At 41.6% G+C, this 13,515-nt stretch overlaps 3 protein-coding genes across 4 annotated transcripts; all 3 read left to right on the top strand.

Annotated features, from left to right (window-relative positions):
- The first annotated feature begins 111 nt into the window (after positions 1-111).
- zbtb26 (zinc finger and BTB domain containing 26) lies at positions 112-3,431 on the top strand. 2 transcript variants are annotated; one of them, XM_084946126.1, is made up of 2 exons: positions 112-202; positions 1,471-3,431. In XM_084946126.1, exon 2 carries the CDS (start codon positions 1,494-1,496, stop codon positions 2,817-2,819), a length of 1,326 nt encoding a protein of 441 aa, XP_084802252.1. In that variant the 5' UTR covers positions 112-202; positions 1,471-1,493; the 3' UTR covers positions 2,820-3,431. The 2 variants fall into 2 exon arrangements, with proteins under 2 accessions (XP_084802252.1, XP_084802253.1); XM_084946127.1 differs by lacking the exon at positions 112-202 and adding an exon at positions 886-1,307.
- On the top strand, positions 114-8,835 carry p2rx4b (purinergic receptor P2X, ligand-gated ion channel, 4b). The gene is made up of 13 exons (XM_084946139.1): positions 114-202; positions 3,852-4,710; positions 4,833-4,980; positions 5,100-5,171; positions 5,841-5,913; positions 6,002-6,098; positions 6,182-6,262; positions 6,368-6,509; positions 7,375-7,511; positions 7,597-7,690; positions 7,784-7,849; positions 7,931-8,035; positions 8,135-8,835. Exons 2-13 carry the CDS (start codon positions 4,568-4,570, stop codon positions 8,165-8,167), a joined length of 1,191 nt encoding a protein of 396 aa, XP_084802265.1. The 5' UTR covers positions 114-202; positions 3,852-4,567; the 3' UTR covers positions 8,168-8,835.
- A 174-nt stretch (positions 8,836-9,009) lies between these two features.
- On the top strand, positions 9,010-13,026 carry gucd1 (guanylyl cyclase domain containing 1). The gene is made up of 6 exons (XM_084946133.1): positions 9,010-9,373; positions 9,457-9,538; positions 9,721-9,886; positions 9,985-10,076; positions 10,168-10,409; positions 11,885-13,026. The coding sequence occupies exons 1-6, from the start codon at positions 9,367-9,369 to the stop codon at positions 11,974-11,976; spliced, it is 681 nt and encodes a 226-aa protein (XP_084802259.1). The 5' UTR covers positions 9,010-9,366; the 3' UTR covers positions 11,977-13,026.
- The last annotated feature ends 489 nt before the right edge of the window (positions 13,027-13,515 follow it).

A 13,515-nucleotide genomic window follows, 5' to 3' on the forward strand; every position in this document is an offset into this window, starting at 1 on the left:
CGATGAGGCTGGAATACTACCACTAAACAGTATTATGGGGCATATTTGAATGTGGAACGCGTTTCCAGAGACAAGCCGAAAGATGTGTGTACTGGGCCTTTAAAGGTGTTTTGCATCCGGAGCAGCTCCCTCATATCCCCCAGACAGGCCAACGTCTCACCTACAGCATCACAAACCAGTTTGTTTACAAGGGCTTAAGCAGGTACGCAACACTCAGTACTGCGAGGAAAAAGTGAAAGTGCCGTTTTAGAGCTCGTTATAAAGCAACAGTGAAGCATGTTATAGGACAGCCTGGGCGGCTGGCTGAACAGTAAGGAGTAGGCCGAGGGGACACATAGAGCTGTGTGATTGATGCCATTTAGCAACAGTACAGCTAACGTTAGCCATGGACGTGTTATACCAGATTAATGTATTTTTTTGGGGGGGGGGTTACTCAGGTTTACTCTAAATAAAGGCCAGACTTTAACCTTGCGTTAGCTGGGCGCTACGCTAATATACTCAGACAACGATAGTCAAGTTGCAGTGTTCGCTTAAAACAGACCGATAATTTCATATTGTCTTGTTTATCGGTACATTCTGGCAATATTGTATCATTAATACACCCACATTTCCCTTTAATGCGTTTCTGAGTAAGGCTGTAATGGCTATTCAACACTTTCATATTTAATTTAAATATTGCTCGTCAATGATGTTACCGCCGTGAAAAGCAGTTATAGTAGCAGTCGATTTAAATTAGCATTTTTTGTTGTCTTATGTTACACTGGTCAACGCCGAATTAAAGCGTGGACAGTCATTTTCAATAGGACATTGAAAGATAACCGCTAACTAAGAAACTTTTGAAAGCGATAGCCTTGTAATGATTAAATTGACCGGTTTGTGAATCGAGTCTGGCCTCGCGCTATCCAGGCAGCACACGCAAGGTTGATTGTTGTGGTTATAATTGGTATGGCTGTAATTGACACAGGTGATGTTAACTATATAAACTATATAGTGGGCGGGTACATACACACACACACATATATATATGCATGTGTCTGTGTATTTGTTTTATTTTTTTTTATTTTTTAACAAAATCTTTAAAATGTTTACATCCAGGTTAAACTACCTGCCACCTAAAGTTAAAAGTTTTTAATCGGTGTCCGGATAGTGCGAGACCTTAGAACAAGGGTGGGGGAACTCCAGGCCTCAAGGGCCAGCGTCCTGAAGGATTTTGATGTTTCCTTCATCAAACACAGCTGATTTAAATGGCTGAATTACCTCCTCCACCTTCTCCAGAGGCCTGGAAATGAACTAATCATTTGATTCAGGTGTGTTGACCCAGGGTGATATCTAAGGCCTGCAGGACACTGGCCCTTGAGGCTTGGAGTCCCCCACCCCTGCCTTAGAACTAGACTTGATTCGCAAAATTTATAGTAGCCTATTCCTAGGAGAGATATTCAGTCTTTGTATTTTCATGTTGGTCTACTACAGCTGCTGTGGTCCCCTGGTTCACTATGGCCCAGAACCAAGTGATTCTGCAGTTCCGCTTCGCCACATTTGGAGACTCCATGCTACAGAAGATGAACCTTCTGCGACACCAGAGGCGCTTCTGCGATGTTACTGTTCGCATCAACCAGCTGGAGGTCCCTGGTCACAAAGTGGTGTTTGCTGCTGGCTCCTCTTTCTTAAGGGACCAGTTCATCCTTCAGCAGGACTCCAGGGAGGTCCAGATCTCTATGATCCAGGAGGCAGAAGTTGGCCGACAGCTACTGCTGTCCTGCTACACTGGCCAGCTGGAGTTTCCTGAGCTGGAGCTGGTGCATTACCTGACAGTGGCCAGCTTCCTCCAGATGGGCCACATTGTAGAGCAGTGCACTCAGGCCCTCAGCAAGTTCATCAAACCACAGGCTTCACGCCAGCTGGAGGTGGATGTAAAAATGCGGAGGGAGAAGAGGGAGGAGAGTTTATCCTCCCAGGCAAAGATAGAACAAGAGCGCTCTCAGGTGCAGACTGTCCATCAGGAGGAGGAGGAAGAGGAGGAGGAGGAGGAGGAGGAAGAGGTAGTGGAGCAGGTGGAGCAGGATAATAACGATGATGAAAGCGAAGATGATGATGTGATTATACAGCCCAAAAGCCCTGTCCAGATCTTGACCAGGCGTCCAAGGCAAGGCATAGTGGAGAGTGACATCACTATAGTAAAGGTGGAGTCTGTGTCTGATGTTGCAGAGAACTCCATCACCGGTCACTTCTCCACCAACCCTCCTGCAGAGCTCCACTCCCCTGAGCCCCAGCACTCGCTCATTAATTCCACCGTTGACAGCCGCAGCAGTGAGATGGCGGTTCCGCCTGGCGTGGCGGGATACCCACTTAGCCCTCCTCCTTCATCTCCACCTGCAGAGAAACACATCGGACACCAGAGGAACTACGACAAGCCTCTCCAGTGGTACCACCAGTGCCCCAAGTGCGCCCGAGTCTTCCGCCAACTCGAGAACTACGCCAACCACCTCAAGATGCACAAGCTCTTCATGTGCCTGCTGTGCGGCAAGACCTTCACGCAAAAGGGCAACCTGCACCGGCACATGCGCGTTCACGCCGGCATCAAACCCTTCCAGTGTAAGATCTGCGGTAAGACTTTCACCCAGAAGTGCTCGTTGTTGGATCATCTAAATCTGCACAGCGGAGATAAGCCGCATCGCTGTAACTACTGTGACATGGTGTTTGCTCACAAGCCAGTTCTCCGCAAGCACCTCAAACAGATCCACGGGAAGAACAGCTTCGATAATGCAAATGAAGGCAGCCTGCACGACGGCGGGGTGGACTTTGAATTCGGACGAATATGAGATCACTTTGGGCTTACTGGCTGTGCTGTTTGAGAACACAGTAACAAAGGCGGCCACGTGAGTGAGACGTTCACTGACATGGATGATGGGTTACCTAAAGGATACAAACATGAACAAAGTTTTTCTGATCGGCACATCACTGTAGCTTCATTACTGTGGACTATTTGTCTTTCTTTTGTACAATACAGTGTAGATGCCTTCATCTCATACTTGAAAACTGAAAAACACTGAAACGCATCATGAACATCATTAGTTTTATTAATGCATTGCCATGTCTTTGTGTCTACCCTGTCCTTTAAAAAACTGCACAATGAACAGTATCCATTTTTATGTTGTTTATGTACACAATCTGCTGTATGATTACTTTTTAAACTGTATGACTATGGCAACGTGGACTTAGGAGAAACTTGAAAGAGTGGAGATGCAACAATATTTTACATAAGGCAAGCTATGTCATTTTGTCTTGGTGGCCAAAGTGTCTGTTAACCTAAGGGGTCTTCTTTTTTTAATAGAATTTATATCTGAGGTACTATTGGACCAAAGTGACATTGTATCTGTCCTGTGTTCATGGAAGTCAATGTGAGTTACGAATAAAGAAATATTCTTAACTAATGTTGCTTTTGTTTTCTTACCGTTACTCATTGCTTCATCGTTCACGCACAACAGAAAATTCCCATGTTAGTGTCCAGTCTGTAGTAATAGCCAATGCCGTTCTCAGTGTGTGCTTGTTTTTACAATTTTTAATGAGATCGAGTTGGCAGTATCTGAAAGTGGCATGGAAATTTCTGGTGAGTTGTTTCAACAAAGGGTTCTGTGTTTCCTGCACTTTCAGTATTTCCACATTTTGAAAGAAGGTGCTGTACTCTTTTAAAGAGAGGTTTCGCACCTCTTCACAAAATGAAATCAAATATTATGTCTAATACTATGCTTTCAGTGTGTATCTGATGTTGAACAGCAGAGATGACAGTAAGAACCTGTTAGACCTCGTTTGCAGCCACGTCTTGCTCACTTTGGAACTGGTTTATTTAACAGATGGGTCCACATGATTCGTCATAAAGGTGAAGGTGCACGGTAAGGTGAAAGACCCCTCAACATCTGAGAGAAGTCCCCAATCATAAGCTGACCGTTTATAAGCAAGCAATTGGCAACAGTGGGAAGGAAAACTTCTTCTCCTGACAGAACCAGGCTCGTGGATGGGCAGCCATCCTCCACAACTACAGTTAAAATGAATAGGCCTACTGTACCCAAGACTAGGTAGGCTTGCAAACCTTTAGCAGGACTGATATTTTCTCCAGTGTAGTTACTTATAGTTACTGCCTTTGTATATGTGTATTTATATTACTTAGATGTTGGCCCAACATTTATTCTTCAGAAGTAGAAAGGTGGCAGGAATAAATCCTTCTGTTTTCTTGAGCCAAGGCTGGCTGTTATTGCACTCGAGGCAGCCCTATGCTGGTGCATTGTGTTTTGACCCAATATTTGTTTTGGCTTTCTACATCAAATAACCCAGTACAATTAGTTAAATAATCTTATTTACAGCAATGTACTTAAACATGTCCAACAGTCTAATGTCAGCATAAAATAAGTTTACCATGACAGTATGTAAGTTGTCTAAACTGGAATTAGTGTAAAAACACTATGCTTAAAATTGTATTTGCCAAGCAGTAAATGTGATTTGAATATACTGAATTTGAATAAGGACGGCTTTGTCAAGTCGTCATTGTTTCTCATATCTTCGTGGTGTAGCCATGAGCAAGTTAGCAGGCTGCTGCAAGAGATTCCTGCACTATGCTTTTGACTACGAAACACCAAAAACGCTGGTTATTCCCAGCTTAGGTGTAGGATTTGTGTTCAGGTTCACCCAATTCTTGGTGGTGATGTATGTGGTTGGGTAAGTACCCAATAAAATCAGAGGAGGGGATTGATTGGTTGGGGATGTGGTAATATGTGGATTATGAAATGATGTTTTTGCTTGCACAGTTAAACTCAGACATTTCTGCGAACCTGCTGTAGGTATGTGTGTGTGGTGCAGAAGGCCTACCAGGATACAGATACTGTCATCAGCACCGTCACCACGAAAGTGAAAGGTTTCGCTTTCACCAACACATCTGACACGGAGCCTCGTTTTTGGGATGTGGCTGATTACATTATCCCTCCTCAGGTACTCAAACGTGCATTTTAGCATTTCTGTCATTTTATATGTGAGGGGGGAGAACAGCATAACAGGTTTTGGCTTTTTTCATTCCCTGGAAACTTTTTCCCTGCTCTACTTTCTGACAGAGTGATCATTCATTCTTTGTGCTGACGAATATGGTTGTGACCCCAAAACAAGTGCAGTCACATTGTCCCGAGGTGAGTCACTGCTGTTACAAAACAGATCCTATAACCAGAGCCAAGGGTCGGCCATGTCTTGCCAAACTCACACAACCATTGATGAAGACCATTAGAGTGCCAAGTACATGGTGATTGTCCTGTATTAACAGCTACATTTCTCTGTGGCTATTGTTTACGGGGAAACCGTAAATATGATTATAAACCCTTTTAAAGTCAAGTGTATCATATTTTCTGTGAGTTTTGTGTTCTGTGTCATTTTTTTCCCCCCACGGCAAGTAAATTGCACAAAAATACCTGATGCAGGAAATATGGCACAAATTACAACTCATATAGCCAAATGGATACTTATCTAATTAAAAATTGTTAGAAGACTCAAGAAACTTCAGGCTTTAAAGGGTTAAGTATTAAATACTTTTTAATGCTTGCATTAACCCTTTAAAGCCTGAAAAAAGGAAACAGTTTCTAGATAATTTTTTTAAAATTTGGAGCTTCTGACAAAGATTTTTAATGAATTTAAAAATGTAATTAATCCGTTTGTGTCATATTTTCTACATCCAGCATTTAAAAATGTATTTATTTATTTAATTGTTTTGCATATTATTGCTTAAAAATGTTTTGTGAAATTTATTTAGGATTTTTAACTTCACCTTCAAATATACATATTAACACTTGAGATTTTTCCTGCAGCTTCCAAGCCCATCAACTACTTGTGTGGATGACTGCAACTGTGTCGAGGGACGCAGTGATCCCCGGGGCAACGGTAGGCCTTCCTCCCTGATGATACAGCCCCTTTAATATTTGTGGCCTCACGCAGCAAAAACTCAGCGTGAAATTTATTTTCCACCCAGGTATACAGACGGGACTGTGTGAGAACTACTCCACCACTGCACGGACCTGTGAAGTGCTCTCATGGTGCCCACTTGAAATAGACACTAAGCTGCCTGAGTAAGAGTATATTTACCATGTTAGAATATTTGTTACTAGTTCCAGGACTGTGGAGGCTTGATGTGTTGTTTCATGTCCCGCAGGCATGCGCTGCTGGTTGCAGCAGAAAACTTCACCGTGTTGATCAAAAACAGCATCACGTACCCAAAGTTCAACTTTCACAGGTCGGTGAACTGCATTTGAATGTAAGAGGGAGATCTGTAGATGCTTAAGCAAACATACAGAGTCACAGTTTCCCCCATTAAACCAGAGCCTTGTCCTTCCTCCAGAAGAAACATACTGCCTCATGTGAACTCCTCATACCTGAAGAGGTGTGAATTCAGCCGTCTCACAGACCCACACTGTCCCATATTCAGACTCAAGCATATTGTCTCAGAGGCTGGGGAGGATTTTCAAGACATGGCTGTGAAGGTGAATCGAATGATCGTTGTCTTTCTGTACTGGAATTCATTGTTCAAGTTCCTGTATGGTCTTCCTCCAGTATATATGTCTCATAAGCAGGATGTGAGCCAGTACAGCCCTCAGGTTCCCTGGCTCCCGTCTGACAGTCACTCCCACAGTTAGTGTAATGTATGCATTTTTTATGTTCTCTGTGGTCACTCCAGATCACAAGGCAAAAACCTTTCTAGCTTCTGTGCTCTGTGCTGCGGTTAAAGTCTACCATGGGAGCTGAGAACAGCTGGAAATGCTGAACTCTTAAAGCCATTTTTTGGCTTTCCATTAAGTGTGGTTGAGCACTATGGTTTATTTTATGTAGCTGTTTCACCTTCATTGGCTTCATTGTAGGATACATTGTTTTACATGGTTGTCTCTTTAAATTCTGAAAAGCGGGTATAAGTTAACATTTCATCCAGCATTGCCATATTTGAACTTAATAATTATTGTCTTACACTGTTTTCAATTGTAGTTGGTGTTTTCAACCAAACTTTAGGTCCTTACAGGTTCTTATTTATATATATTATGATCATGGTTACCTAGCAATCACCTAGCAATGGCCATTGAAGCTTTTTTTTTTTTTTTTTGCATTTATGCTCCTACAATAAAACACATTTTACTTTTTCAGTTTCATGGCCAAAAGCACAAGCAGTCATTAAAATACTGTGGCATAGGCGTGTACTAGTTTTATACCATTCTTTGTTATTGTTTTTTGTCCAAACACTACTTTTTGTAGTGACTATTATATTTTAATTGTTGTGTTTAATTACATCAGTACAGATCTAACCTAAATTTAAAGGTGCTAATTGAATAATCCTGAACTGAGTGATTGTTTTTACAGGGGGGTGTCCTTGGTATTCTTATTGACTGGAGCTGTGATTTGGACTGGTGGGCAGGGGAGTGTTTACCTAAATACAGCTTCCGGAGGCTGGACAACAAACATCCTGTCAACAATGTGGCCCCTGGTTACAACTTTAGGTGAAAAACTTTTTTTTTTAAACAGACAGGTACTGATGAATGTATAAGGCTGAATAAAAGAACTGCTAAAACTTCTGTCTTTTAGATTTGCTAAATACTACAAGACAGCAGATGGAGAGGAAACCAGAACGTTAATCAAAGCTTACGGGATCCGCTTCGACGTCATTGTGTTTGGAACTGTGAGGCCTGAATAAATCTTGAAACAGCAATGATTTTATTAAGAACGGTCCATGTTTTTACTTTAGTCTTATGGTAGTTTGGGGTTCTTACAGGCAGGAAGATTTTCCATCGTCCCAACCATAGTGAACTTGGGTGCAGCCTTGTCGTTCCTCAGTTTGGTGAGAAGACAAATGTTCAGACTAGCATCCGTATAAGTGATGAAACACCAGATTTTAAATGTTTTGACTATTTTCGTTCAGGTGCCCGTGGTTGCTGACTGGTTTTTGGTGACTTGCTCAAGGAAACGAGATCTTTACAGCAGACACAAAACAACACATCTCACTGAAGATGCAGACAGTGCATCGGTAACTGACTTTTCTCCTTCACTTTCACTGATGATCTTAGTTAGTACTGACTAAGATCTTAAATGTCGGTCTGTTTGTTTGTGTTTTTTTGTAACACAGGTGTCAATGGGGACCACCTATGGAACCCAGTAGCAGGAACAACATTTTTCTACAGAGAAATTGGAACCCTCATGAAACAAGATATTAAAACATCATTTGAATATTTCACTAAAACCATTAAAATGTGATAATAGAAAGGAGGATAAACAGTGATGGAGGAAGAACTCTGGCTTTTATTTAAGTAGCATCTACAAAACACTCACTAGTAAAAGTATAAATGTGTAATCTTCAAAATATAATTATAATACCAGCAGCAAAGATGGAGAATGAAAGGTTTCAGAATAAAATACAGTTCTGGGCTACTAATTTCTGATCATTAATATGTTCTTTTACAGCTTGCAAAATTATTTGATTTGATTTATTTGCACTTTTGAGTAGTTTCACCTAAAATAATGTATTATCAGTTACCAGGTAATTGTATTCAGTAATATGAATTGAGTCAAAAACATGTAGTTATGTGAAAATAAATGGAAGTATCGTTACAGATTATTTGTATAATGTATTAGGACATGGAATCATCATCATTCATATGTGCAATAATGATTGCGGAGCATGGTGTATTTTATGAGCCAATTGTTTTTTCCTTTTGCCACGAATACATTTTTTAACACTTGAAGACACAACAGACAAACACTTGAATTTCCTGTCCCCCTATTCTTCTAATCACATGACTTATAGTGAGTAGTATGCATAAAAAAACATCGTCCGTTTAAAATGTTAGTGAATAGTAGGATTAGTCCTGAAATACTTTAGTAAAGTTTGTCTACTAATAGTTCAAATCTATGGTTCAAATAGATAGTAGTAAAAGTGCGTGGATGCAGTTCTCATAAGAAGCGTTAAAGTCTCCTCCACACCACATGGTGGCAGTATAACGCAAGCAAACACAAGAAGCGTCTCGGTACGCGAGTAAACACAGGATAGAGTAGAGGAGCGTCTCGTTTCGAGGTATCGGCACGAAAAACCGTCCTGAAAATGAGTTTTTGTTACTGTTTTTCTTGTTAGTTATGTGTGTGCGCCTCGCAGCGGCGTGAGTCACAGAGCTGTGCGCGTTTTATCAGCAACAGAGCGATAAATAGTGCTAGCCTGGACGCTTGTAGTCGGGGAGCTAGTTTTTTTTTAACTAGTTAGCATCAATGAGGGCACCCAGCCTCGCCCTTAGTGCTGCAAACAAGACTGACCAGCTGGTACTGAGTTAGTTACCGGGCGGTCTGTGAGAGAAAGAAACCAGCAGAATGACAGGTGAGTGAAACCGTGAAGCAGTCTTGTGACAGCGCTAGTATTTGTTTTGTTGAAATGTGAAAGTAACTCCTCGGTTTACTCAGATGATGTCCTGCTGGATGTTCCTGTTATCCGGCAGCTGTACCACTGGGACTGTGGCTTAGCCTGCTCCAGGATGGTCCTCAAGTAAGCGCACATCAAGGTTTTTACCTTCAGAAGTCATGTTTTTATTGCACTATGTACTGTATCTGCCATACAGACTGCAGTGCTTCCTGCACTGCCTGTCAGCAGGCTCTTTTCTGAATTGCAAATCAAAGGTGCCTTGGCATTGTGTGAGGGATTCACACTCTGGTTGTCTGAATGTGTAGGTACCTCCACCCTGTCAGCGATGATGAGTTTCAGAGGGCTTGCTGGGATCTGAAGCTGACAGAAAGTGTGTGGACTATCGACCTGGCCTACCTCATGTGCCATCTAGGAATCAAACACTGCTTTTGTACACAGACTCTGGGTGTAGATAAGGGCTTTAAAAACCAGGTACGTAGTCCAAACTAACAGTGTAATTCTAACCAGTTTTGAACATTTTGATAGTTACCTATGATTGTGTCTTGATGATGTTTTGTTGTTGTTTACAGTCCTTTTACAAGAAGCATTTTGATACTGAAGAAAACAGAGTGAATGAGCTCTTCCTTAAAGCGGAGAGCAAAGGTGTGGTGGTGAAGAAATGGTGAGCTTCCTGTTGATGTTAATTTACCCACCTACTTTTTTCAGTACCTTAAAATAAATATATGACCTCAGTTGTGTGTGCCTTCTCACAGTTCTGTGTCAGTTCAGGAAATCCAGTCTCATCTGGAGCAGGGCCACGTTGCCATAGTGCTGGTCAATGCTGTGGTGTTGACATGTGAACTGTGCTCCCAGCCTGTCAAATACTGCTGCTTCATGCCCGTGGGTCAGAAGTGTTTCTGCAGGAAGCCGGACTATCAGGGTCACTTTGTGGTTGTGTGTGGCTTCAACAGAACCACTGGCTCAATCTTCTACAATAACCCAGCGTATTCTGACCGTGAGTATACTTGTATTTCTACTTCTACCATAACTGTAAGTAAAATTAATCTGTGGTATGTAAGAGACCGTCTTAGTAAATGTGAATCCTCCTTCTTAGCCTTACCTGTCATGACACTGCTCGTTGTGTGGAAGTTATTGTAGAAAAGCTGCCAGAGAAGTGGATGGCTCAAGGTTTGCAGGTGATCTTCTAGATTGAACTAGATTTTAATATTCCACACAAATCCATACTGGGTGCACAAAATGTGCTCACTGGTGTTTTGAGCACCACAAATAACTGCTGCCTGATTCCATTCACTTAAAAAGAAAAAATCTCAAAGGCCGGTATCTCCAAAAGTCTTCATGTCACACTGGAATTATCAGGATGGCCATCATCCTGCTGTTGCCCCACAGCAAGAAGGTCCCCACCCCCACCTGTTTACTGTATACTTTGCCCTGTTGCAGATGGTCAAGAGACCAATTTGAAAGCAGAAGAAAATAGATGGATGGATGAATAGCACTAAAGAAAAATCCTCTTAATTTGAGTTTTAATTGTGAGCTGTTCTTTTTAAGGAATCCTCAGAAATAAAATATATATGATAAGATTAAAATAAAACCTACTGTTAGGCTTAGACTAGGAAAGCTTAAATTTTGGCACACAGCGATAGAGTCGGCCCTCAAACAGCAGCTGCTCTGCTTTCAGGTTTGGTGTAATGCCACTTTTTGTTGCAGCTGTTTTCAGTCATCATGTGATTCGTGAACGTCAATGTTTCCATTAACATTAACAAACCTTGCTTGCTTCGATGTCACCGCATGAGCTGAACCCCTCACATGGTGAATGACAGAAATGCAGAAAAAAAAGCTATGTTTAAAACAAACAAACAGATAAACCTCTAAACGGCGGACTTTATTTGTGGGGCAGCTGTGCTCTCGTTTCTTTCTCCTCCTCAGTAGTGACAGAGTCAATTCAAGCTGGTAGCACAAGTTTATGCTGCCTGGCTTGATGTTCAGTGGTGTATTTGTGCAGTTTCTGGAATTAGAAATGGTTCATGTTTCACAAGTCATTGTTTTTTCCATAAGCAAGACTCTGTTGATCAGAGTCATGCATGAGAAAGGTGAACACTTACTAAAGGTCCACTCTCGTATTGCTTCAGCATAGTCAACATAATATATTCAGACCCAGCACTAATCCGAAGTAATTCTAATGAATCCAGAGGGAGCCACGAGGATGTGGATCAAATTTCATGGTAATCCAGCAGGTGTTGAGACATTACGTATAAACACCATGGCTGGTGGTATTTACTGTATGGGCACCAGTGAGTTTTATAGCAGTCCATGAACATTGCCATCTATAGAGCTAACAGTGGGAGGCAGACCCAGAGTACACTTTTTGAGCAGCTTATTTATAAATGTGTTTTTATTTATTTAACTTGGAGCTGACAGGTGTGTGTGTGTGTGTGTGTGTGTGTGTGTGTGTGTGTGTGTGTGTATTTTTAGGGGTGTGCTGCACCAGCGTCAATAACTTTGAGGAAGCTCGACGCAGCTATGGGACAGACGAGGATATCCTGTTCGTGTTAAAAGAGAGTTGATGGATTTGGATTTTTGTCATTATAGGAATATCAAAATGCTGCAGATCCCCTGTCTAGTGACACCTCCTCCTGTCTGCTGTCACAGATCCCCCTTTTGCAGGCTTTTTTCCTCCGGTGCCAAAAAGCCTGCTCACATGTATACATGTACTGTATATGCCAACACTACTTAACCTTTGAATGATTCACCCTGGGAAGAATTAGGAATCCAGGATGGATCCTTTTATTTCTGTTTTTGTGATGAACAGATATTTCAGATTCATGTTATTGTCAATGTGGAAATTTTTAATGACTGCAGTTGTACTGGAATCTCACACTGAGTGTACAGACTTGCACAACTGTGGCAGAACTGCGGGAAACATGAGCAAGAGTAGAATTTACCAGGAAATTGTGTGCACATAATTCAGGGCCGATGTTGATAATACTTGGAGTGTTCATTTCTTTGTTCTGCTCAGTGTTAATGTGAAGCTGCTCATCCGCCCCCCCCTCCAGCCTCGCCTCTACCTGCCTTTTAAAAATCCTCCCGACTCACCGCATTTTAATCAGACGATTCTGTAAACAGGGAAATACAGGAAGCAAGTCACGAGAGTATCAGGTAATTAATGCTCTAAATTGTGACTCAAATGATGAAGCAAGTTCAATGCAATACTCCATAGATGTATGGAACTCATGGACACTCAGCTCGGACGTGATGAAACGTGACTTCACCGGATTCAATTGCTTCACTGGAAAAGCAGCTCCACGTGTGTCCTGTGCCTTTGGGGAATGTGCTGGATACATGGATGCGTTAGGACTAGGATAAGTCATTTTGGTTTGCAAATGAAGACGAGGTCATTTCCTCATTGTCACGGAGTTTTATTTTTAACTTACATGTTTTTGCACTACACTTTCATACCAGACACGATTATGTTATTTAAATTATATTGCTTTTCCGAATCAAGGAAAAGTGGGTTCTGTCTGGTTGTGCTTCTGGGTGAAAACCACAAGCTTTATTTTTTTATTCAGTATAGATAGCACTTTTATTATATGTTGTGATTAAAACATTTGAACAGCCTTGTTATTTTCGTCTGCTTTATATAGGTTTAATAGTGAACTCATCCCTTAAACCTCATGTTATAGGTCAAATCTTATATAAACAACATCAAGGGCTGTGTAGTTGGGACACTGTTTAAAAGGGAATTAAAAAGATTTGCTGTTGCCTGCACTCCAGCATCGTCTCCACACCTAAACAGAAAAATGAGTACGGTCAGGCATCTGTGACCACAGTGTACCCATCTTCAGATAGCTGCTTCCAACAAGATAACGCGCCAGCTCACAAAGCTCAGATCATCTCAAGCAGGTTTCTTGAGCATCAGTTTGCTTTATTCCGATCACTTCCACAATCACCAGACCTAAATCTAGTACAGCACCTGTTTGATGTGGTGGAACTGGAGATTCACAACAAGTGGGGCTACTGAATCAATGTGAACCAAAATCTCAAAGGAATGTTTATTGTATTCAAATAAGGATGTTAGCATATGTCTAGTTGAACTAGACAGGTCT

The sequence above is a fragment of the Perissodus microlepis genome, chromosome 12 (assembly GCF_051167445.1).
Source record: "Perissodus microlepis isolate ML-2025 ecotype Zambia chromosome 12, ASM5116744v1, whole genome shotgun sequence".
NCBI classification, from domain to species: Eukaryota; Metazoa; Chordata; class Actinopteri; order Cichliformes; family Cichlidae; genus Perissodus; species Perissodus microlepis.

Coding starts and splice junctions, on each gene's coding strand:
- gucd1 (XM_084946133.1), top strand. Junction 9,887..9,984: donor ATAAGGGCTTTAAAAACCAG/GTACGTAGTCCA, acceptor TGTTGTTTACAG/TCCTTTTACAAGAAGCATTT. Junction 10,077..10,167: donor GGTGTGGTGGTGAAGAAATG/GTGAGCTTCCTG, acceptor GCCTTCTCACAG/TTCTGTGTCAGTTCAGGAAA.
- p2rx4b (XM_084946139.1), top strand. CDS start 4,568: ATGAGCAAGTTAGCAGGCTGCTGCAAGAGATTCCTGCACTATGCTTTT. Junction 4,981..5,099: donor ATTACATTATCCCTCCTCAG/GTACTCAAACGT, acceptor ACTTTCTGACAG/AGTGATCATTCATTCTTTGT. Junction 8,036..8,134: donor AAGATGCAGACAGTGCATCG/GTAACTGACTTT, acceptor TTTGTAACACAG/GTGTCAATGGGGACCACCTA.
- zbtb26 (XM_084946126.1), top strand. CDS start 1,494: ATGGCCCAGAACCAAGTGATTCTGCAGTTCCGCTTCGCCACATTTGGA.